We start from the raw sequence: 24,746 nt of genomic DNA on the forward strand, positions 1-24,746 counted from the left end.
ATAAAATTTAGAATTTTTTAAAAATTTAAAAAAAAAGTAATGTGGAGTTCGTGCCCAGTTCAGTCCTCTTAATCAATGGCTGAATAAATAGCAGTGCTCCTACATTATAAAAAAAAAGAAAGAAAGAAAGAAAGAAAGAAAGAAAGAAAGAAAGAAAAAGAAATAGTGGTCATCCTTGGGGGCAGAGTGGTGAGTGGGAAAAGCATCAGGAAGTGTCAGCTACAAGTGTTTTACTGGATGAAAATTCTCTGTGTGGTCGTACATTTGCGATTTATGTCCTTCAATCTTAATTCAGGAAGCGTAGTAAGAAAGAACGATGCCTCTTAGGTTAACTGTGGCTGTTCTGTTTTCCTTTTCAAAGGCATGCTTCCCAGAAACCCAGGAACAGATAAGTGTGCCAAAGAAGGCCCTAGTTCTCCAAGGTATGCGTTCTTGTTTTATTTTTAAAAAGCTAAATCAGTTCGACATCAAAAATTACGTTCTTTTTAAAATAAAACCACTCTGATTTATTACTTCCTCGATTAATCATGCTTCAGGGTCCAAGCACTTGTAGTGTCTAGTTTATCAGACACTTGAGAATGAGCCGCACTGTAAACACGAACTTAAGTTCGACCCATTTTAAATATCAAGGCCTTCTTTTAAAAACAACTCAAAAATATTTGTTGTGACTATAAGATAAATGTCCATGGTAGAAAACTTGGAAAATATGGAGAAATACGAAGAAAGCGATCAAGTCTGTTGTCATCGTCGCAACTTAATGTATCTTTTAATATAAAGATGATCTGAGTGTTTTGTTAATGGGCATGGCTGTTGATACGATTATTGTTTTTCAAATATGTTTTTTAGCTACGACTGGTTCCAAACAGATTGCTCAGTCACCATTGCCATCTATACCAAACAGAAGAAGGTAAACGCGTCTCTGAAATTCAGAGCTGGAGGGGAGGGAAGGGATATAAGTGCTCCATAAATGTCACTTCTGTCAGGGACTTTGTTGTATTAATTTATTTGTTCACAGAAGCTCTGTGATGTGACTCCTTTCATAATCTCTGTTTTACTTGTATCAGAGAGAGCAAGGACTTTACTGGGAGTTGCGGAGTAAGGAACAGATCTAGGAGTTTGGATTCAGGCATGCCGGCTCCAGGATACGTTTATGCAGCCATGCTCTAGTCAGCCTCTTAGACTACTGTTTTATAGTGATTTTTTTTCCCCCCAGCATAGATTTAAATAGAATTCCAATGAATTTTTCCATAAAAGCTCATTTCCCTCACATAAACGGGATTTGAATGATAGAAGAGACTGCTGTTGCGATTAAGTTAAACCTTTAGTGGCACTCAGATTTCTTTTTGAAACTATAATTATAATTAAGGAGATAATTCATTTATGAAATTATTTAACTTTGGGTGCCTCATAGTTGTAGAAATTAGGGCTGCTACAGTGGCCCAGAGAAACTTCGCTTTTATGGGACTTAAAGTCCAACTCAGATGCCAGATAAATAAGCAGAGAGAGAATTTAAAACTTGCACAGGGGCTGGCGTGATGGCACAGCAGGGAGGGCGTTTCTCTTGCACGCAGCCAACCCAGGTTCGATCCCCAGCATCCCGTATGGTCCCCTGAGCACCGCCAGGAGTAACTCTTGAGTGAATGAGCCAGGAGTAACCCCTGTGCATCGCCGGGTGTGACCCAAAAAGCAAAATAAAAATATATATATAACTTTTGCACAGTTGGGGCCAGTGAGCTGGCTGTGAGGAGGGAGCCCCGGCCTCACATGCTGGAGCTTCAGAGTTCTGTTCCGTTTTGTTTTGGTTTTTGGTTTTTTGGGTCACATCCGGTGATGCACAGGGGTTGCTCCTGGCTCATGCACTTAGCAGTTACTCCTGGCGGTGCCCAGCGACCATATGGGATGTTGGGAATTGAAACCGGGTTGGCCGCGTGCAAGGCAAATGCCTTCCCCCTTCCCCACTGTGCTATCACTCCAGTCCCCGAGCTTCAGATTTTTTTTTTCTTTTTGGATAGCTAAGTTGCTTTAATTCTTTTTTTTTTTTAAGTTTTATTTATTGAGTCACCGTGAGAACAGTCACAAAGCCTTTCAGTTTAAGTCTCAGTCATACAATGATGAAACACCCGTCCCTTCACCAGTGCACATTTTCCATCACCAAGAACTCCAGTATACCCCCCCCCCCACACACACACACACCCCGCCTGTGTGGCAGAGTTCCACTTTATCTATGTTGATCACATTCAATATTATGACTAGAACCCCAACATTATTATTTGGAATTTTCCCCAACATTCAGACCTGCCGCAAAGACCTCATTAGATAATTTGTTTTCTTTTGCTGATCATGAAGCGCATATGACGTCATGTGGCCTCAATAGCGGCCACGCAGAGCTTCAGAATTTTGATCCTGGGACCCCTGGCACCCCATGCCCCCCTGAGTGTTGCTGGCAGTGGCTCTCAAGCACTGCAGTTGTGATTTTCATGGAATACCCAAACACTTCCAGTCCTGGAACTGATACGATTTTCACATTTGAGAAACAGTGTAGATTTAGAACTCGTTGTGAGAACTAGAAATTTCTGAACATTCCTGGTGCAGTAGCAGACCCATATCTGAAGCCAGTGAGTTCCTCTGGCTCAGGCAGGATCATTTCACCATGTCACGGGACAGCTACTATTTATCTGATGGAACCAGGAAAGCCCAAGGCACTGCCTTCCCCTTATTCTGCTCCCTCTCATTTTAAGCTCATTGCCTGAGTGGGTAAGGACTGCCAGCGGGCTCAGTTTCTGCTTGCAGTAACAGTGAGATACCAGGGCTAAGGGAAAGGCCAGTGCATGGAATGTACTCAGGGTGGTGTGCAGATCATAGGTACTAAGATCAAAGCTACGTAGAAAGCCCATGGTGCTCAGGGCTTCTTCCTGGCTCTCTGCTCCAGGATCACTTCTTCTGGCACTCAGGGGCACCATATGCAGTGCCAGAAATCAGATTTGGATTAGCCAGGTACAAAGCAAGAACGTTAGCCGCATATCTCCAGTCCGCTAAGGTAGATATTAAGTACACATATGTAATTAAAAATGATATGTGCTTTGGATTGTATAAGAGAGAGAGAAAACAGAACTGATGTTTATTTAGTTTCGTGGTTCAATGAATGTCATGTGAATGTCTGCTGATTGTCTTAAAAGTGTGGTTGTAGAAATTTGGAAAGAAATTACAATTTAATCTTTCTCTTTTTTTTAAGGATGTCAATTTAGATTCAATAATAGTTGATCATAAGGACGATTCCTTTAGAGCAGAAACAATTATCAACGATTATTCATATCTTATACATATTAGTAAGTATTTCATTTGTTACTAGCTTCAAGAATAAGCAATTTTTTATAATTCTGTGTGATTATTTTTCAGTATTAAGAGTATCCGATTCTTTACTAATATTTAAGTGTGGCACTAATTTAGGGAATGAATTTTTTGTGTGTGTGGTTGTCTTTATCACTTTTGATTAGGCTTTCCTAATATTTCTTCATGGTACTGAAAGTGCCAGCCGATGAAAATCTGACTTCATCTTTCCTAAGTTTGAACCACGAGATGCAATAAAATTGTCGATAGTGTGATCTATTTGATGACTTTGCTTCGTCAGTCTCTTTTGCCTGAGCTCGTCAGACAACTCCCAGCAACCTGTGTGCCCTCCCTGGTCCTGCCCAGCACCCAGCGCTCGGTTTGTTCCAGCAGCCTGTCTGTCTCCTTCGGGTCTTCGGGACGTCAGAGCTGCCCCCGAGGAGTCTGAACAGTGGAGTTGCTTTGTCACCCTCAGTTGCTTGTCCATGAAACATTCGCTCTTGTCTCTTGTGATCTCAGGACGTCAGTGTGAAAACCTAGAATCAGAGTTTCCAGACCTTTAATCACTTGCAGCATAATGAATTGACTCTATGGTGTCACCCTTTTTCTGGGGGAGGGGGGGGGTGGGAGGGGTTGGGGATGAGTTGCATAGATATATACTTTAAATTGGAACATCACCAAAGATATGCCACTCTTTTCTACCTTTATAAAGGCGATAGAATTCTAGTTAAAAAGAGGAAAAGGAAACAACAAAAATTCAAGATTCAGAAAAACCATCTTGGTAACTGTTCTTAACGCATCATTCTAACGTGAAACTGTTTCGTTTACTTCTGAATATTTGAATATTTGGTTGAAACTCTCCTAGACGGGAGCACAGACATTCTCCTGGTCTCAGCTGGCTCAAGATTGAGCTGACCGAGTTACTCTGTTAACGAAGTCAACCTTCAGTTCTCAATTTGACGAGAAGAGATAAATGATTTCCGACATTCTCTCCCCGCTTTCCCCTTTCATTAGCTCAACAAGTCTTGAACTTTAAGCCTCTCTCCTAGAAATGTATCCAGTTCTCTATTTCGTTAGTGGAAGATCTCTCAGTTTCTTGTAGGAGAGTTTTAGCCAAATACTCAGCTACCTAGAAAAGTAGACCTTTTTCATCAGCACTGTCATGACTTTTCCACAAGTTAGAAATCTCTGTTGTGGGCTGGAGCAATAGCCTAACAGGTAGGGTATTTGCCTGGCAGGCAGCTGACCCGGGTTCGATTCCCAGCATCCCATATGGTCCTCCAAGCACTGCCAGGAGTAATTCCTGGGTGCAAAGCCAGGAGTAACCCCCGTGCATTGCCAGGTGTTACCCAAAAAGCCAAAAAAAAAAAAACAAAAACTGTTGTAAGCTTTTGTCTTTTCTGTTTCATATACTCCATGATTTATTTTGTTCACATTGGTAACTAACTGTATTATTCGCACTTAATTTTTTAAAAAAATCCACAATCAATATGAACTTCTTGGTTGCTAATATTGAAACAGTAAAGAAAAAATACAATATGGTAAGTTCGAAATAACTGTTAGTCCTTTGAAATTTAGGCCAGATGTTTGTAAAAATATGTCCTGCATCCTCCCCTTGGAGTGAAAGTTCCATCAGGTCAGGGATTTTTCTCTTCTGCTAACACCTACCTAGTGTTGTTGTGTCCTTGACACCTACCTAAAAAGCATGTGGCACAGAGATGCTCAGGATTTTTTTTCAGCTCTTTCTTCTTCCTTTGCTCCCTTCTTTTTTTTTTTATTATTATTATTTATTTATTTATTAGGGAAACACCATGAGGTACAGTTATAGGCTTACCAATTTTGTGCTTGGGTTTCAGTTATACAATGATCAAGTGCCCATCCCTCCACCAGTGCCCGTCATCCATCACCACGGGTCCCAGCATCCCCCCCCACCTTCTTGACTTGTAGAATTGTCAGTCTAGAGCATAGTTGACCTAGTTTAGTTGTTGACTTATCAAAGATAAATGAGGGGAAAAAATGGAATAATATATTATCTATAAGTTGGCTCTTTATTGTGTAAAAGCTCTTCTAGTCTCACAGTGTTTTACTTTTCCTGAGAGATCCAAAATAATGCAGAAAAACCATTTAAAAACCATTTACATTTTCTAATGGTATTCATAGTTATATGAGTTAAAGCAGAATTTTCAACCATGTGTGTTTTTCTTTCCCAGAACTAAGCCATGAGATTGAAGAATTTTCTGGTAAGCTCCCCCCAAATAATCATATGTATGATTGTGGTGAAAGAATAATCATATGTATATATGATATATATGATTTTATATGTGAGCTATATAGGAGATATCCTTCCCCTACTCCTGACATGCAGCTTGTAGAAATAAACTTACCCAAATGTTGGCAGGGCATGAAATTATGAATAGTGCTGTATACAAATGCATGGTGTGGATTTTACATAATCGTTCAGGATCTGAGGCTTTCATGAAATAGTATTTCCTGAGGGTTTTTTTTTTTTGTGTTTGGTTTTTGGTTGCCTGACTGGTTGTTTTTTTGCCTCCCAGGACCCTTTCAAAGTGATTGGCAGCCAGCCGGGCTGCTGTTCCGAGAGGTGCTTTTAGGGGGGGCTGTGCTGCTTCTGGTGACCTGAAACCCCTGGCAGTGCTCAGAGCTCTAGGGCTTCACACAGTGATGGTCACTAGACCAGAGCTGGGTCAGCTCACATACAGGCCAGGTGCTTTAACCCCTGTCCTGTCTCTCTCGCCCCTGCTTTTTTTTTTTTTTTTTAAAAAAAAGGTTTTTATTGAATCGCTTCAAAAGATAGACCATTACCAAGCTGTTGTTAAACATGGGTGGTGGGATTTGTACACTGGCGAAGGAAGAGGTGTTGGAACTTAATATGACTGATACCCAATCTAACACCATTGCGACTGATTTTTAAGAAGTTGCTAAATTGTTCCTGAGTTATGTATTTGTGAGGTAGAACAGAAATCGTTTTCTGCAGACAAAATACGTTAGGTTTTAAAATATATAAATTTCACAAAAATATGTAAATCTATATTTTGTGATCTGATACGATTTAAACCGTGTTGATCATTCACAGTTAAAAAGATTCACGGCTAAGAAGCTTTTAATTGTAAAAGATGTAACTGCACTCTGCAGGATCCCATTCTCCTGAGGCTTTTTTGTTATTGTTAATAAAGGTTAATAAAGCTCAGTATTAAAGCTCAGATCAACCACACTTACTTAGAAAAACCCGTTGATACCAACGAAGAAACATGAGGAATAGAAATTGCATTTGCTTTTGCGAGTCCACTTAATGCCTGATTTGTATGTGACAGCCTTTGTGTTTTAAGTTGCCCTTTGTATATTAGTTTGCGTGAAATGTGTGAAAATCAGCACACGTTTGTTATTTTGGCGAGTAAGTACTCACAGCCTTATTTGTTAGTGATGGTCATCTTCTGTATCACACCAGTGTGTTTGAATTGCTTGAGAAAGATGAGCTTTGAAACTTCCTTTTGGGTTTGAAGCCACCGTCAGCATCGTGTGCTTAGGGGGACACGAGGTGCCTTGAACCCAACCCTGCATGTAAGACATCCATTCCAGCCCCTTGAGCGCTGTCTCTTGCTCGGGAGACTGGCTTTGACATGAACTCATATATCTGTTGTCAGTAAACACAAATGAAATCCATTTTCTTTTCAGTGCGAATTGTTGAGGTTGTGGGGAAGATAGAGATTGTCCTCAAGAAAAAAGAGAAGACTTCTTGGAAGAGTCTTGGCCATCCCCTGGAAGCTCATAATTCATTTATTCCAAAGAAAGATAGAGGTTTGTACTGTTATTATTTCGTGGCGTGTGCTCATGATCCTGTGTTACTGGCACACGGATACCAGAATTCAGAAGGCCGCTGTGGGATCAGCCAAATGATCCTTGTATCCCCCTCTAAGAAGTACAAACGGGGTGTGTGTGTGTGTGTGTGTGTGTGTGTGTGTGTGTGTGTGTGTGTGAGTGAGAGAGAGAGAGAGAGAGAGAGAGAGAGTTTCTTTAAAAAATAGAAATAGATTTAATTTCAGACTGTCTAAACAGCATGGCTAAGCCATTGACCTTGATACTTGGATGAAGCTCCCTTGTGCGAAACTCTTGAGACTTTCCCAGCCCTCCATTCCTTCAGGTTTCTGGTCTTGTTTTAGTTTTTGTGTTTACTAAAGTAAGATCCACTGTTTTGGGGGAGGGAGGGGTATATTTTGTCTTATTTTTTTGGGGGGTTGCAGTAGGCCATACTTGGTGGTGCTCAGGGATTACTCTTGTTTCTGTCCTGAGTATCACCCCTGGTGGGCTCAGGGGTACAGGAGATTATTTTTTCTTAATTAATTAATTTAATTATTTTATACTTACTTATCACTGAGATAAAATGGTTTGCAGTAGTGTTAGTTTTACACTCATGTTAATGTTTGTACTTTTGATATGCAGTGGTTTTGTCCCATAGCTATCACCAGAGTGCCCAAAACCCAGTATACCACTGTCCCTTGGTCCCTTTTCTCCCCTTGTTTTTAGTTTTATTTTGTTTCATTTTACTTTGAGATTTGTGTTGTGCTGAGTTACTTATTTCTGTTCAGTGACTTCTGTTCTCATGTTTGACTTCTAAGAATGCTTTTGATTTCTGTTCTTTTATCTTAGCATCCTATTCTTAGTAGTTTTGCCTGTTCTTTTAAAAACTACTTAAATTAATTAAACTCCTAATTCCTTAGGAGTTTTCTTTTGCCTGCATAACTGCAAATGTGGTCCCTGGGGGGTTTTTTTGTTTGTTTGTTTGTTTGTTTTGTTGTGTCTTTCTTATTAAATACTTTCTTTGGATGTGTGCTAATCCCTGACTGCCTGCTCGTATTTAAATTTAATTGAAGAATCTGTGCCTATTAACAGTAATATTACTGTGGCCGTGCTGCACTGTTTCTCTGGGAAGTCTGGAAATGATGTCTATGTTTTCTCACAATCTCTGGGCGAATTACCTCCTTGCAACGAAGAGTTCGTGTCATCTAGGAAAAGAGGACTGTAGTGTCCCTCCCATTTCTGACCACTAGGGGGCAGAAAATCCCATGTCCACATCGGTTTATTCTTCACTTCCTATTCCTCATCTTAAGATAAGCGCCCACTGGGTATTCTGAGTTCCAGCCACCTGCTTTGTCAACTTCCAGAGTTTGTTGCTTTTCCTTATTTCCATGTTTCTCGCTCCTTGCCGTCTTGCATCTTTAAAAATAGCCAAATAGAAACATCTTGACTCGTTTTTTAAAAGCTTAGAATAAATTAACTAGCTAATTTTCAGGGTATCTTCTTAAAATATTGCCAGTTACAAAAATAGATTTGTGAGTAATATTTTAACTTTCACAGAAGCATCAAGTAGTCTTATTTTTAGTATCCATTAATTTTAAAGGTTTATTTTAGGTGTGAAATAAAAAAAAAGTTGTAGGTTATTTTCCCATGTGGAAGAAAGAATATTTAAAAGCATGAGACTGAAGAATGCATTTATATAAAGAAAAAAAAACAAAGAATGGCAAGTTCACTGGTATAAGTTGAACACATTTAAAGGATTGGGAACAGATATAGATGGATTTGGCTCTGAATGAAGCCTTCGAAGTCGGTTAATATAAGTGACATTAGGATGGCTTTGAAAGAACATTTTCACGTCCTAAGAATAACTTTCCAGGCAGAGCTTCAAGTTGTCTGGGTATTTGTTACACCTGGCGATTTTCAGATTGTAGAGAATGAAAAATGTAAGCTATGTGTAGGAAAGGTTAAATAAATTCATTTTACCGGAGCAAGAGGTCTGAAATGTGCACAGGCAAAGAGAAAGAACGTGGAAGAGGGATGGTGTGACCTTGTGGATTAGAAGAAAACAGATAAAAGGCGGTGAAAATGAAAAGAGATGTTATTAAAGTTGAACCTCTCGCTCTGAAATGTTCTGACCAGTGATCGAAAAATCACAGCAAACCAGATAGAAGCCAAATCCAAGAAGTAAATGAAACTAGAGCCGCAGCTGACCTCCATTTAGAAGTTCCTAGAATGAATCCTGCTCACGTATTCTTCCCTGTAATTTCCTGAGGCTTTCTGTGAACTCTTGGCCCTGCCATAAATTTCTGCCTGAGTCAAAATTCACTGTAGTTGGCTCTGGCTTTCCTGCCTAAAATTGAAGCTATGCACATACTTTTCTGTGAATTAGGTTTTCATTTTGGAAAATATCTCATATTAGGGTAAATTTTATTTGATGAAATTGGCATAGGTAATTTCTTCTTTGGCCATTGCTCTTTTTAAATCATGACAAAAGCTAGCTTTTTTTTTTTTCCACTAGCAAAGCTTGCTTTATGTCATCAATATGTATTTCTGATTTTTAAGATTGTAGCTTGTTGGCTTCCTCTTACTGAACTTTTTTAGCTAAAATAATTTATTTGAAAATTAGCGTTAAATTGAAGGAGTTTAATGTGATGCTTTCTCATGTGAAATCTATAAGTTATCTAAATAACAGATTCAAATATAGCAAAGAACTCTGAGAAGAGAAAAGCCTTCATTTTTACGTCTAGTTTTCATGTAGTAGCTGATAAATTACAATGGATGTATGGCACTAGATTAATATAAGCTGGAAGTTTTTGATAACTTTGTCTCCTCAAAGATAAAGATTACAAACTGCGTGTATGTCCACACATCCCTGCTCCCACCGCAAGAACTTGTTTAGTAGAAGTGTAGCACAGTCTTCCCGTTGTTCATCGATATGCTCGAGTGGGCGCCAGTAATGTCTCCATTGTGAGACTTGTTACTGTTTTTGGCATATCGAGTACCCCATGGGGAGCTTGCCAGACTCTGCCGAACTTGTTGAGTAATGATCAGAAATTCATAGATAACTAATTGGGCTGCAGTTTCTTACACATCCTAAAATTTTTGTGTGATTCCGATTGCCCTTTATATTAGGACTTCCGTTACCAGGTGAAGGTAATTTTAATGGTTTGTGAACAACTCAGCACGTGAATCAAGATACGAAATTATAAGATTTTTAGAGACTGTGTCTTAATTTGATGTGTCAGCAGCCACTTCTAAGCCTTTATAAATACCTGTAGTGAGTGTACAACTGCCTTGTTAATTTAGGTAGAACTTCATGGAATAACCGACATTTACCTAATGGCTGGATTTGTGTGATAGCACAGCGGTAGGGCGTTTGCCTTGCGCGCAGCCAGCTCGGCCGAGCCAGGTTCGATTCCTCCGCCCCTCTCGGAGAGCCTGGCAAGCTACCGAGAGTATATTCAATATGCCAAACACAGTAACAAGAAGTCTCACAATGGAGACGTTACTGGGCCCGCTCGAGCAAATCGATGAACAACGGGAGGACATTGTGTTTCTAGGTAAAAATTTTCTAGGTAAACTGACATTTGCCTAATTTTCTAGGCAAAAGAATTTTTACCTAGAAAAATCATTTGCCCTATTAGGGCTCTTAGCTTCAGCTGACCTCTCTCTCTCTCTCTCTCTCTCTCTCTCTCTCTCTCTCTCTCTGTCACACACACAGAGTAGGTAAAGCAAAACTGATTTAAGATTTTATTTGCTATATTAAAAGATAGCAGAAGGCAAAGAAATTTGAGTTCAGATAATAGTATAGACCCTTCAGTATAATATAAGGTTGGCTGGGTGCTTACAAAATTGAGAGGAACCGTGGAAATGTTCCGTGTCACTGAGTGATGTCTGGCTAAATGTTATGTTTCAAGGGTCCCGTGGAGTCTAGTCTTTGAGAAAGACGCCTCTTCTCCCGCTTACATACTAATCTTCAGCTTTAACAAAATCTCCCAAGTATAGTCGAGATAATAAAACATCAATATAATTCAGGGACTGAAGCAATAGTTCCGTGGGTGCTAGGGTGCTTGCCTTACATGGTTTCCCTGGCATCCCATGTGGGTCCCTGAGCCCTGCCAGGAGCAGTCCCTGGGTGCAGAGCCAGGATTAAGTCTTGAGCAGCACTGAGTTTGACCTCAAACACCCACTTACTCACACCAAATATATATGCAAATCAGGAGCACTTTTAACAGTACCAGCTCAAAATAAACGTATACTCTCAATTTAATAATGGTTGTTTTAAATCACAAAGGAAAGTAAATGATTTTTGAGCATTAAAACCATTCAGTGTTTTTTTCCCAATGTGTCGGGAGACTGTAACCATAATCGTTTATCATTCTTAGTCTTTAAAAGTATTTTATGTGTATTCTTAGACACATATAAAGTAGTTTCAGTAACAGTTGATAAAATTGTATAAGGGAAGCCTCTCAAAATTTGTGAAAATACTGGGTAATTCAAAATAAATAACACAAGCAGTCAGGCCACAAGATATCCTTCTAGAGTTCATACTCTTTTCAACGCTGCACTGTGGAATCCCAGAATTCCCTGTCCAGGGGCTAGAGTGATAGTACAGCGGGTAGGGCATCTGCCTTGCACGCAGCCAACCCGGGTTCGATTCCCAGCATCCCAAATGGTCCCCTGAGCACCACCAGTAGTAATGCCTGAGTGCAAACCAGGAGCAATCCCTGTGCATCGCTGGGTGTGACCCAAAAAACAAAAAAAGAATTCCCTGTTGAGATGGCCTCCTGTGAGTTTCTGTCTGAGCCAGTGGATGAACTTGAACATTTGGATTAGGTTTCGAGAGAACACACGCAAAGAAACCTAATGTGTGTTTATTTTATAAAGGTATTTTTTAAATTATGCAAGTTTTAAAAATATATTAGAAAAGGAAACCACACTGTAGCACTCTCCTCCCGTCGTTCATCGGTTTGCTCGAGTGGGCACCAGGAATGTCTCCATTGTGAGACTTGTTACTGCTTTGGGCATATTGAATAGGCTGCAGGGAGCTTGCCAGGCTCTGCCTTGTGGGTGGGAGACTCTCAGTAGCTTGCCGGGCTCTCTGAGAGGGGCGGAGGAATGGAACCCAGGTTGGCCATGTGCAAGGCAAACGCCCTCCGTGCTGTGCTATCTGATCCATTTGTAAAATGTAGAGGCCTTTCTTTCCGTGGAATTTAAGCTCACTGATGAGCAAACTAGAATTGCGCGTTCCTTCGTGGGTCTAGTGTGGCCTTGTTCTTTTAAATATATGCATCAGTAAAAGAAAAATGTACTTCTTCCTAGGTTTGTATTACAGAGACTGTCAGTTGATTTCCAAAGAGCGTGTTACCCATGACACAGAACTTTTCTGCTTGTTGCTGCCACCAAGCTCTCATCTCCAGGTGCCAATTGGGCAACATGTTTACTTCAAGCTAACTATCTCAGGTAAGTTTTTTTTTTTTAAAAAAAAGAAAGCTTTGGGGAAATCGTTTTTTCTTTGATAAGCATCTCAGAGCTGTACTTCTACCTTTTGGAAGAACATCTAGATTATGAATAAATATTTCCAGGCGCTAGACTTGGTGATAACCAAACGGAAAGTTGTGGATAACAGAGTTCTGTGTGTTGGAGCAACAGCCGTTCTGTCTGTTGGTCAAGAACAAAGACATCTCCACTCGTGCGAGAGATGGTCGTCGGTGTTGTGATTTGCATCCAGCAAAGCCCTGACTGTCGGTCGTCAGAGAGTGCACAGAGGAAATGTCGTGTTTACAGCAGCTAGAAATCCACACAGCATCTCATGCTAGTTACTTGTGGTTGTGTCATTTATGTAGTGAAAATCACACAATTCACAGTATGTGATTGTAAAAGTTATTTCCTGTGTGCACCACCAGAAAGAAAAGCCCTGCAAGTTAGTGGCTTCTGAATTATTTTTTTATTTTCATCTCAAAATTACCCTTTATTTTAGATATCTTTTTTTTTAATTTATATTTATTATCTATCTGCTTTCGGAAGTGCGAAGTGATATATGTATATGGCCTGGTGTTTCCGGCAGGAAGTCCAGCAGACTACCAGGCAGGATTTGGTAGTTTTACTACCAAATTACTATATCACCGTAGCATTTTTCTCTTCCTTCTTACTCATGCTCTGTTATCATTTAGTATCTGGTATTCTCAGTGCAGTGATTATCAGTGTATTGTTAAAAAAAAAAAACAGATGGAGAGCTGGACTGATAGTACATCAGGTAAAGCATCTGCCTTGCACGTATGTTATCTGGGTTTGATCCCCGGCGCCCCATACTGCCCCCCAGGAGTGACCCCTGAGCACAGAGCCAGGAGTAAGCCCTGAGCACCACTGGGCATGGCCCCAAAGCCAAAAGCAACGATAAAAACAAAAATAGATAGTTTAATTTTGTATATGTCAAGGAGCCATGTATAAAATTTTGGTCTTTCAGATATGTGTAAATTCCTATTTCTTTGGAATTTGATTACCTAAAATATTGCATTGGGCTGGAGCGATAGCACAGCGGGTAGGGCGTTTGCCTTACATGCAGCTGACCTGGGTTCGATTCCTCCACCCCTCTTGGAGAGCCTGGCAAGCTACCGAGAGTATTTTGCCTGCATGGCAAAGCCTGGCAAGCTACCCGTGACGTATTTGATCTGCCCAAAACAGTAACAACAAGTCTCACAATTTGCTGAGACGTTACTGGTGCCTGCTCGAGCAAATTGATGAACAACGGGAGGACAGTGCTACAGTGCTAAAATATTGCATGAATTCTGCTACTTTTTTACCCACTTTTAGTATTATGCTGTAAGAAGTAATTGAATTATCATTGTTTTCAGACACAAATCTACATATAAAAACATTAAAGCAATTCAAAATATATAAATTAAAAGGTAAAACTTTTCATTTGCATGTACTGAAGTCTCATCTTTGTTCAGCACTGTTAAAATATTGATCTGTAGGGGTTGAGCACATTTATCGCTTTGAGTTCACAAGCACCACTGCATGTGGCATCCTTAAGAATTTTTTTTATTTGTTCTAATTAAAATATGTAAATATTTTCCTATATCTGTGGTATACCTTTGATGCCATTGCAGTTTATATATGATAATGGAGTTGATGGCTTAATGGAGTTGATGGCTTAAAGTTTATCAATGTTTGCCACCTATTAAAAACAAATTACTTATCAATAATTGACTTGTTAAAGTTATTTCAGCTGGCATCTGAGGGTGTAACTTAATGTGTACCTGTCTTTCAGACGCAATCCCTAGGTTTGATCCCTGGCACTGTCAAAAACAAAAACAAAATTGTTTCAGAACATGTACTTAGAGTTTATGGACACATTCATGCATATAGGACTTAGAATTATATATGCTATCGTTGTATCTAGTTCAGATAATGTGCTCATTGCTTCCTAAAATGTATGTTTCATTTTATTCAGAAGTTTTTAGAATTAAATTTGTCGTGATTTTTTTAGGTAAAGAGATAGTGAAGCCATATACACCTGTGTGTGGTTCCTTACTCCCAACGTCCGAGGAACCAGTTCTTCACAATGACAAACACATCTATTTTTTGATCAAAATCTATCCCACTGGACTCCTCACACCAGAACTTGATCATCTTCAGATTGGTTAGTATTTGTGTGTGTGTGTGTGTGTGTGTATGTTTTGTACTAGATTGGATCACATCTTTGATACTGTCCAGGTTGTCTCCATGTAGGGGTTGAACGTCTTAAACGCAGAGTATCTACAACCAAAGTCCTGTTCTCTTTATCTCACTCACCCTGCCTATTCTTATGCCTTCTTCTGTGTTAGTTGCATCATCACGGTTTGTTCTTGGCCCAGTCGGACGCTTGAATCATTCTTAGGGCCTCCCACTTTTCTCTCCCAGCCCCTCTGCCAACTACTAAGCTGCAGTTAGCCTGCTTTCCAGTCACATCTAAATCTTTTTTCCATGTCTTTATCACCAGTATAGCTCAAGCTGTCGTAACCCTTTCTCTCATCTTGTCCTCTGACTGTTCTCCCTCGGCTGCCTCTAGCTGGTGTCTGTCTCTGTTTTTCTCTGTACTTTCCAGTTCTTTTTTCCAAGCTACCCTGATGATAGATTTAGTCTATTACTTTTCAGCTTTGAAAGCCCTTAGGGGTCCCCATTATCCAGCTGGTTATTTTTTCTCTATCGGTGACATCACAGTGACAGCAAAAGGTCGAAAACCACTGCTCTGCATGACCTATAGAATGCTCTCTCCAACTTCATCTCCTGCTGTGGAAGTATTAGAACTACTCAGTTTTTTTTAAGTCTGTTATTTTTTCATAGACACATGAAATTTTTTTACCTAGGATGATGCTCAGCAATCTTTTCTTTACTCCTCACATGCCATTTTTCTTTTAAAGATACAGGCTGAATAGTACTTCTTTTTTGAAGCCTCTCTCTTTTCCTCTGAACTCCCCAATAATTAACACTTTGTTGAGAGCTCGTAGATGAGAATAATGTGTCTTCTCTATAAAACTTTGAATCAAAGGGTAAGGATTCTTATCTTTCCACGCCACACGCAGTGTTAATTGTTGTAGAGTGGGCTCTCAATAAATGTGCTTGGAAGAATTAGTAAATGGACTATAATGGATTATAATTAAAGACTTATAGATTCTTCATCCTGTTCCCACAATTGTTTTCTGTCTTCAACCTTTCATTCGCTACCTTTGCCAAGAATGAAAGTGCTCCTCCCCCAAGACAGCATTTAGCAGTAACACCAAGTTAAAACTGAAGTGGATTATTAAATTTGGAAAATAATTACACTCTAAGTTAAACTTAGATGTCTATACATAATAGACGTGATTAGGCATCTATGGCTAAATTAAGCAGAAAACAGTATAAATATGAACATCAGTAATTTTGCAGTACCCTAGTGAAGGTTATCTTGTGAAGGTTTGATATATGATTGTGGTATCAAGTTCGTTATCGGAATTATCCAGGCAGTTCGCTCCACCAACTAAGAACGGCCATGTACCACCACCCACGGAATTGAGAAAGAGCCATCAATCTGTCAGTCCTGTCCGTGCCCGGGCCGGGTGAGGTTTCCCGTGTTGTGTCAAATTAAGCCGCAGGCTCTACTCCCGGTGGTGCCCTTCCGCCAATTCCTCTAAGTTTCAGCTTGGCAACCATACTCCCTCCGGAACCCAAAGACTTTTGCCTGCGCAGCAAAGCCTGGCAAGCTCCCCGTGACGTATTTGAGATGCCAAACACAGTAACAACAAGTCTCAAAATGGAGACGTTACTGGGCCCGCTCGAGCAAATCGGTGAACAACAGGAGGAGAGTGACAGTGACAGTGTGGTAGCAAGTAGAAATTATTGACTGTGTTTGTAGACTATAGAAATTGAACCGAGTATAGAGGAGAATTAGCCAAAATAGAGGCTCCCACATTTAAACCTGAATCCGCCACCCTCTTTTCAAACAAACAAACAAACAATACTCTGGAACCCCCTGGAAAACTACCTTCTGTAAGCGAATACAAAAAGTGCCCTCAAATTGCACCTGAGTTTACAACTGATTATTGCAGCACCCTCTAGGGGGCAGTTGCCTCCACTTTGGGAAAAACTGGCCGAGCTAAAAAACAAAATAAGTGTGTTTTCAGTTTTTTCCCAAGCTCTAGACATGGCACAGATTCTTTATAATTTAGAGGGTTGTATACTGGTGTGTAGTGATAATTCATGAAGCTTTCTCATGTCCTAAATGAAGTACACTATAAAATTGTCTGTGTGTGTGTTTAAACCCTTTGTTCATCAAGTAACTTTCATCTGAGGACTTTGATCTTTAAAATGTCGAATAAATGAGATGCCCTAGATAGAGTCTAGTCCAGGTGGCACGTTGCAGATAGCTTGACTCAAAATCACCAGCTGATCTGGCCTGTCATTTGTTTTACTTTTTTTTCCCTTCATTTTTCAGTAATTTATTATTTTTTTTATTCAATCACCATGAGATAAGAGTTGTAAAGTTGTTTGTGATTGGGTTTCAAACGATACAGAATTCAGTATCATTTTTAAATATCTTTTTGACTTTAAAGTTATATCTGACTATAACTAGACATATTCGTATTACTCGATAGACTTCAATGCTTACACGCAAGTCCAGTATTCATTGGTTTTATTAGCACCAGATATCTTGCCTGAATCCAATCTGTCCTGTGACTCAAAAAAGGTGAACTGTGAATAAAAGTTACCAAGTTTATTGAGGCATCTTCATTAAACAGTCATTAGACTTTTTTTTAGAGTATTCTCAAACTTTCATTTTCCAACCAGAAAGAATATTCTGCTACTTTCTAATACTGAATTCATCAATTTCTGCATGGTTCATAGTATCCTACTGTGGACAAGAAAGGAAAATGTATGAGGATCCAAGAGTCAAAGTCAGCTAGGCAATTTGGAATTGATTTTTGAACTACGGACAGCTTTTTTTTAAAAAAAAAAATGTTATGCTAAAAATTTAATGAAATGCCTTGAGAAATTTCTCTCCTTTGAGTAGAGTTAAAATCAACTGAACTATACAGAATGAATTTTTCAGGCATTTCGATTCTTTGTCATAAATACTCCAAGTATAGTTTTTGATCTTGCTTTATTTTTAGAGGAGTTAAATTCAGAATGACTTTCCTTGTCTTTTCATAGATTTCATGGGGATAAAGTTAACACATTGCTAGTGTAAGATTCAAGAATACGTTCTACTTTCACCTACCAATTTTATTATTATGGTTAAAAATATGTACATCAAGCAATCAACTCTTGATAATGTGTGATTCTTGGCAGAAGTATGTAAATTAGATGGCTCGAGGAAGTTTGGGGAAATAATCTGGGTAACCGAGACTTTAAAAAATCTCATTTTTAAATGATTATAATGATAATAGCTAAACAGACTTGAGAGTCTAATGGGCACTCCTAAAACTATATGACTTAAAGACGGAGCTGTATCTGAAAGTCAAGCGTTCCCCCCACCGTGTATCCATGTTTGCCATGTTTGAGACGAGGTAGGTACAGCCTTCTCAGTTTCCCTGATTTTTTTTTTTCTGATTTAGTTTATATTTCATTGTTTAGGAGATTTTGTTTCTGTAAGCAGTCCTGAGGGCAGTTTTAAAATATCCCAGCTCCAAGAATTAGAAGATCTCTTTTTATTGGCAGCTGGAACAGGCTTCACACCCATGGTTAAAATACTGAATTATGCTTTGACTAATATACCCAGTCTCAGGTATGTAATTTTATCTTTAATTACTATCTTTTGTGAGACTGTTAGATTAGTATAAGGTATTCTAAATTGATTACTCGGTAAATCTTAAAAGACATGATCTCTTCCCTCATTCTCCATTTATTACTCTGCCTCAAGTTCTGGCTGTTTCATTGACTGTATTATTTTAATTTTAGTACTTTGGGTTACTTAATTGGCGCTGAAAATAAAGTCATACTATTTTATTTTTAGGCTTTGCATCCATGCATATTTTAAATGTAATTAAAATAGAGTGTTTTTAAATTTTTTTTAAGGAGAGCGAAGCTGATGTTCTTCAATAAAACAGAGGATGATATAATTTGGAGAAGCCAATTGGAGAAATTAGCGTATCAAGATAAAAGGTATTAAAGTGATGCTCTGTGTTTAAACATTCATATGTGTGGAGTCAATCAGTCTGGGCCTGTGTTAGGAGTTTTAATTGATCTGGAAACTTATTGAAAGAAGAAATAAACTAATCAGTTCTTAAAAGGTAAATAATGCACTTAATCTCTCCACCTGCAATGGCTACTATTTCATAAGTCTGACATGACATCCATCATCCATATGTCAATAAATTATATACTGGGTTTTATGTTATTTTTTAATGATTTGGTCTCATTCACTGGATTCACTGGAGCAAATTTGGTAACACTAGGTATTTTGAGGGCATAGATCAAATTTTGTAAGCTAGTTTTCTGGAGCCTTTAATATGCTAAACTCTATTGGGCGTGGTGAAGGCAGTCCTTATTTATGCTTAAAGATTTTCCTTTTTGTTTACATTAACTCTCATTAATAATTATATCATCAGTGGTTCCCACAATGCACTTTAGAAAATGCCAATATTGGTAATGGAAAAAAGCATGAGGCAAGATAAACTTAGTGGTACAGTAATGGCAAAACATTGGGAAAGGATTTCTATGTTGTGCTAAAAAAAGAAAAAGAAAGGCCTATCACGCAAGAGATTAAAAAGCGTTTGAAATTCTCATCAAAATAGTTAGGAAAGTGAATTGGACCGGTTAAAATGTTTTCTAAATCGTTTCTGTGATCATTCAAAGTTATTTCTATGAAACTCGAGGCTTCCTAGGTCACAGAAAATATCTGAAGTATGTTTATAATGGAGGTGAAGTGAGAGAGCTCTAGGGCTCAGCCGATGCAGGGACTGACTGACTGCAGGGCTCTTGGGTTGAGTTTGAGCAACCGTGTTCAGAAAGAGGCGCTTCCATGGTTTCTTAGAGTTTTTCTTTCTTTTCTTCCTCCTCCCTTTAATAGTTTTCACAAATGAAGGCTCTCTGGAGTCACATTTAATTAGCCCTTCAGTATTTTCACATACTTAAAACATAAGATTTGTTATGTTTACATAGTTATATGGCAACTTAGAGTATAATTTAAGGAAATACAAATGCCTACGTTATGGGGTATCTTGTTTTTGTTTCTTTGTTTTTGGTTTTTGGTTTTTTGTTCTTTTTTTTTTTTTTTTTGCTTATTGGGTCACAGCCAGCCGATGCTGATGCTCAGGGGTTACTCCTGGCTCTGCTGCACTCAGGAATCACTCCTGGTGGTGCTTGGGGGACCATATGGGATGCTGGGAATCGAACCCGGGTCAGCCGCCTGCAAGGCAAATGCCCTACCCGCTGTGCTATTGCTCCAGCCCCCTTGTTTTTGTTTTTACTGATTTTCAAAGTGGAAAGTTGGAAGCAGCATTCGTGAAAAATCCCAGAGATCTAAGTTCTAACTTTTGTTTTATCTTTCGTTACCCTGAATCATTTTTCGAAACTTACTTAACTTTCTATGTCTGTCTCTTTATCGCCAAAATAAAATGAAGTCATCTTTCCTCCTTGCCTCATATGCTGTTGTGAAGATTTGAGAAAATAGTTTAAATGCTTTGAGAACTGTGAAATTCTACCTCAGATATTTGAACTGTATTATTGAGGCTCTATACACGTGTTCTATTGCTATGTTAACTATTTGGGCTCCTATTTTTTTTAAATATTTAATATGAAGAGAAATAGCTAGACTTTTCCTTAGCATTTTAAAAGTTATTTCTGGCAGCTTTTGTGACTTATACAAGAAATGAGCTGGCTTTGTACTTTTGTCAAACTTTAGTCTTAAAAGTTAACTTAAGGGGCTGGAGTGATAGTACAACGGGTAGGGAGTTTGTCTTGCACTCGACCAACCTGGGTTAGATTCCCAGCATCCCATATGGTCCCCGAGCACCGCCAGGAGTAGTTCCTGAGTGCAAAGCCAGGAGTAACCCCTGTGCATTGCTGGGTGTAACCCAAAATGGAAAAAAAAAGCAAAGTTAACTTGACACTGTAGTTAAGTTTAAGTTTAATAGGAATTACCCTTGACTTAAGAAAAAATATGTCGGGGCCGGAGCGATAGCACGGCAGGTAGGGCGTTTGCCTTGCACGCGGCCGACCCAGGTTCGATCCCTGACATCCCACATGGTCCCCCAAGAGTGCAGAGCCAGGAGTGACCCCTGTGCATCTCTGGGTGTGACCAAAAAAAGCAATAAATAAGTAAATAAAAAGCATAACCCTTTAAAAATAAAGTTTATAACATTATTTTATGTAAATAGTAGAATCTGTTGATGGACTGAATTTTCCCCCTTTGTAAAATTCTTACATACTTACATAGGGAAATGCATAGGGAGAAAAATGACCCACAGTCCTGCCATCGAAAGACCTTTCATTAACAGTACAGTGTGGATTTTATATTCTCCCACCCTCCATCCTGTTCAACCCTTCTCTTTTTCTCTTTCTCACACGTGTGCACATAATGCGTTTACATATTACATATTTTTTAAATATTGTCACGGTATACTTTGAGTAATCATATCTTTCATTTAGTATATTGTGCATGCTCAAAGCACATAAAACTCTTTTTTTTTTTTTTTTTTTTTTTTTAGCTTTTTGGGTATATAAAACTTTGAACCAGTGATTCTCGACCTGAAGTGATTTTGTCCCTCTGTTGCCCAACACTCCATGGAGCATTTATATTTGGAGACATGTTTGATAGTAAAAACTGATGACGGTAGTTCTAGTGCCTAGTTGGTAGTGATTAGGCCTTCTTCTAACATAGACCAGTGCACAGCTTTAGGAGGAATCCTGCACTGCACTGATTTCTGCCGTTGTTCATCGATTTGCTCGAGTGGGCCCAGTAACGTCTCCATTGTGACAATTGTTACTGTGTTTGGCATATCGGCTACGTCACGGGTAGCTTGCCAGGCTTTGCCGTGCGTGCGAGATACTCTCGGTAGCTTGCCAAGAGGGGCGGAAGAATCGAACCTGGGTCTGCCAACGTGCAAGGCAGGCGCCCTACCCGCTGTGCTATGGACAATTTTTTTCTTTTTCTTTTTTTTTTATTTTTTTATTTATTTTTTTTTTTGCTTTTGGGTCACACCAGTGATGCTCAGGGGTTACTCCTGGCTCTGTGCTCAGGAATTACCCCTGGCGGTGCTTGTCAGCCTATATGGGTGCTGGGGATTGAACCCAGGTCGGCCGCATGCAAGGTAAATGCCCTACCCACTGTACTGTCGCTCTGGCCATCGCGGGGGGGGGGGGGGGGGGGGAGATTATTTCTGATCCCCCAGTTTTGCAGTTAGAAAAAGCTGAGCTGGGCTGCGGGGCGGAGGGGGGGAGATTATTTCTGATCCCCCAGTTTTACAGTTAGAAAAAGCTGAGCTGGGCTAACGTCATGTGATTGAAGACCTTGAGTGTAATTCATGCATTAAATACAGTGCTGCTGACCTATATTGCCTACAGGCTCTGAGCCTAATGACTGCGGAGGGTTTCAGTTCTCTGGTTTCACGTAGATAGAGACTCAGTAATGCTTTAACTCTGGTTCAGAGAGCCAGAACCAATGATTCCAGAAGCATAAGTAGACTGAACATTGTGTCTGAACCCCATTGCACATGCGCGCCAGTTACTCAGAGTGAAACACTGCTCTCTGTTCCTCCAGGATATTCTCACATTGCTTGTTTCTTGGAATGTATTCTTGAGATGTTGATGTGTTCCCTCTAAGGAGCTCTGTGATTAAATAAGTTTGAGAGGCAATGTGTACTGTATCACCTTCTTGAAGACTTGAAGATCTGCTTTGATTTTAGAATTTTCAAGACTTGGAGAAATGATGAGGAAATCTCTTTGCCTTGTTTTAATGCAGTCATCCTAAACTCATTTGATTGCTTTTTTTCCCCACGAGCTACCATTAACATCTGGAGGAGCGTTAGTATTTTATGACTCATTTTTGAGAAATGTTTCCGTAATGTGTATATATAATCTAATTTTAATCCCTAGTTGTTTGTCTTGTGAGTTATTTTCCCATGAAGAAATAACAATTTTTCTGCTGTTCTTTGAATTTTACTTTATTGAAGAAACCAGGAAAAGCTAGGGCCTTACATACTCTAAAATATTTTGTAGATCATGCTGTACCAATGGAGCTTTATAAAGCGAAAGGTTGTAGAGCCAGTTTTTTTTTTTTTAAGGAGAATTGACACGCAAAGATGTGTCAGAGGCTATTAGAACTGTGTTTTACATAAGAAATAAAAGTGCCTGTTCTGGACCGGCAGCAGTGAGAATGGGAAGAGAAGGACCCAGAACGATAGTATAGCAGGTAGGCCGCTTGCATTGCAAGCAGCTGGCCCAGATTTGAACCCTGGAACCTTACGGGGTTCCCCGAACTGCCAGGACCAGTCACTGATTGCAGAACCAGGAGTAAGCCCTGAGCACCCCCCAAAAAAAACAAGTTGGGGGAGAGGGAAGGACTTACTGGAAGGAAGAAGATGAGACTTTGCTTTGGAAGCTAGGTGATAGGAGGAGAGGGAATAAATTACTGGGTGACTTCTTTGATTTAGATGGAATAAGCTTGTTTTTGGGCAATAGCACAGCGGGTAGGGCATTTGCCTTGCACGCGGCTGGCCCAGCCAAGCCGGGTTCGATTCCTCCGCCCCTCTCAGAGAGCCCGGCAAGCTCCCCGTGGCGAAGTCGACATGCCAAACACAGTAACAAGTCTCACAATGTTACTGGGCCCACTCGAGCAAATCGATGAACAACGGGAGGTCAGTGCGGTGCTGAGTTTGTTTATATTCCAAGACTCCGCGTCTCAGGTCTGTTTTAAGATGGATTTTGATGTTCATCTACTGTTTGCATCCATTCCCATTTAGAGAACATAAGCACTCATCAAAAGGAGGTGGATGTTGATGCTTCTTCCCCTCTCTGCTTTCTTCTCCCACCGACCCCTGCACTCACGCACTTCATGGGTTTGTGGGTGCTCTTAAGTTTTTCAGGAAATTTTTCAAGAGTGATGTTCCTTTCTGCCACCTTTGAAATACAAAGCCAGAAAGAAATTGCAGGACATTTACGAGTGTGCCCCCCACTCACCCCTCAAGTCTGAAATTACTTGCAGTCAGTTGATCTTTATTCAGAATAATACAAGAAGAAAAGACTCTAGACGCCCTCTGTATCTTAGAATCAGAAATCCTTTGACATATCCTTTAGTCTTCTCAGGGAATTGTTCCTCTTCCAGTTCAGGCTCTTTCCAGTCCTGCAGAAGAGGCGAGCTCGGTAGTATTCTCTCTGCATTATCCTTAAAAATTGCACCGACGGTATCTGTTTAGATTTTCTGTTGAGTGTTGGAAAGTCATGCCGAGAGACTGTTGTGCAGACGAACAGGGGAGGTGTGAGTGTATGCCATTTGTGTAAGGACTGCAGCTTTTTAAGCTCCTGGAGGAAAAGAAAAGTAGGAATGTTTGCAAATGAAGAGATGCCATTATTGACTTATATATCTCAGCAATTTAATCCAGTTATAGACACCTTGGAAATAGAATTGGAGGAAACTGTCTTTCATTTTTAATTTAAAAGGTTGTTGCTGTCTCTGTTTAATTTGTCTGTGGATCGGGGCCAGAGAGCTAGTACAAGGTTTAAGGCACTTGCCTTGCCTGTGGCTGACACTGGTTTGATCTGTGGCATCACGTATGGTCCCCTTGAGCATAAACCCAGGAGTAATCGACTCCTGAGCACCAGCTAAAAAATAATAAATTGGCTGTGTGAAAGCTGCAGCTTCTCACAAGTCCCTTTTGGAAAGCTAATGGAAGGTCATGGCCCTTTTCTCCCTCCCCCCCCCCCCCCGAGAAAGATGCACTGATACATTCACATACGATTTTTATGATTTCTAGGTGCCAGAATATAGCTGTCTTCTTCTGAGCACAGTTTTTCCTTTTAACCATACAGCTTCTTTGTCAATAAATTCCTTTATTCACACAAGTGTGTTTTGCATACTTTCTTTGGATCAGGTCGGTATACAGTGTTATCAGATAAGGGCCCTGCTTTTATGGAGTAGTAACTGAACA

The 24,746-nt window shown here is 39.8% G+C and overlaps 1 protein-coding gene across 1 annotated transcript in view; it reads left to right on the forward strand.

Moving 5' to 3' along the window:
• Positions 1–24,746, forward strand: part of LOC130018881 (cytochrome b5 reductase 4-like) — a 58,936-nt gene that overhangs the window by 29,091 nt on the left and 5,099 nt on the right. The window contains exons 6-14 of the mRNA XM_056109557.1: positions 362–422; positions 847–907; positions 3,233–3,326; positions 5,538–5,567; positions 7,021–7,143; positions 12,463–12,603; positions 14,633–14,785; positions 18,235–18,385; positions 18,676–18,762. Coding sequence (XP_055965532.1) covers positions 362–422; positions 847–907; positions 3,233–3,326; positions 5,538–5,567; positions 7,021–7,143; positions 12,463–12,603; positions 14,633–14,785; positions 18,235–18,385; positions 18,676–18,762 — 901 coding nt within the window. The remainder of the gene's footprint in view (positions 1–361; positions 423–846; positions 908–3,232; positions 3,327–5,537; positions 5,568–7,020; positions 7,144–12,462; positions 12,604–14,632; positions 14,786–18,234; positions 18,386–18,675; positions 18,763–24,746) is intronic.

This window comes from Sorex fumeus, unplaced genomic scaffold (genome assembly GCF_029834395.1).
Source record: "Sorex fumeus unplaced genomic scaffold, SorFum_2.1 ptg000315l, whole genome shotgun sequence".
In the NCBI taxonomy this organism is placed as follows: domain Eukaryota; kingdom Metazoa; phylum Chordata; class Mammalia; order Eulipotyphla; family Soricidae; genus Sorex; species Sorex fumeus.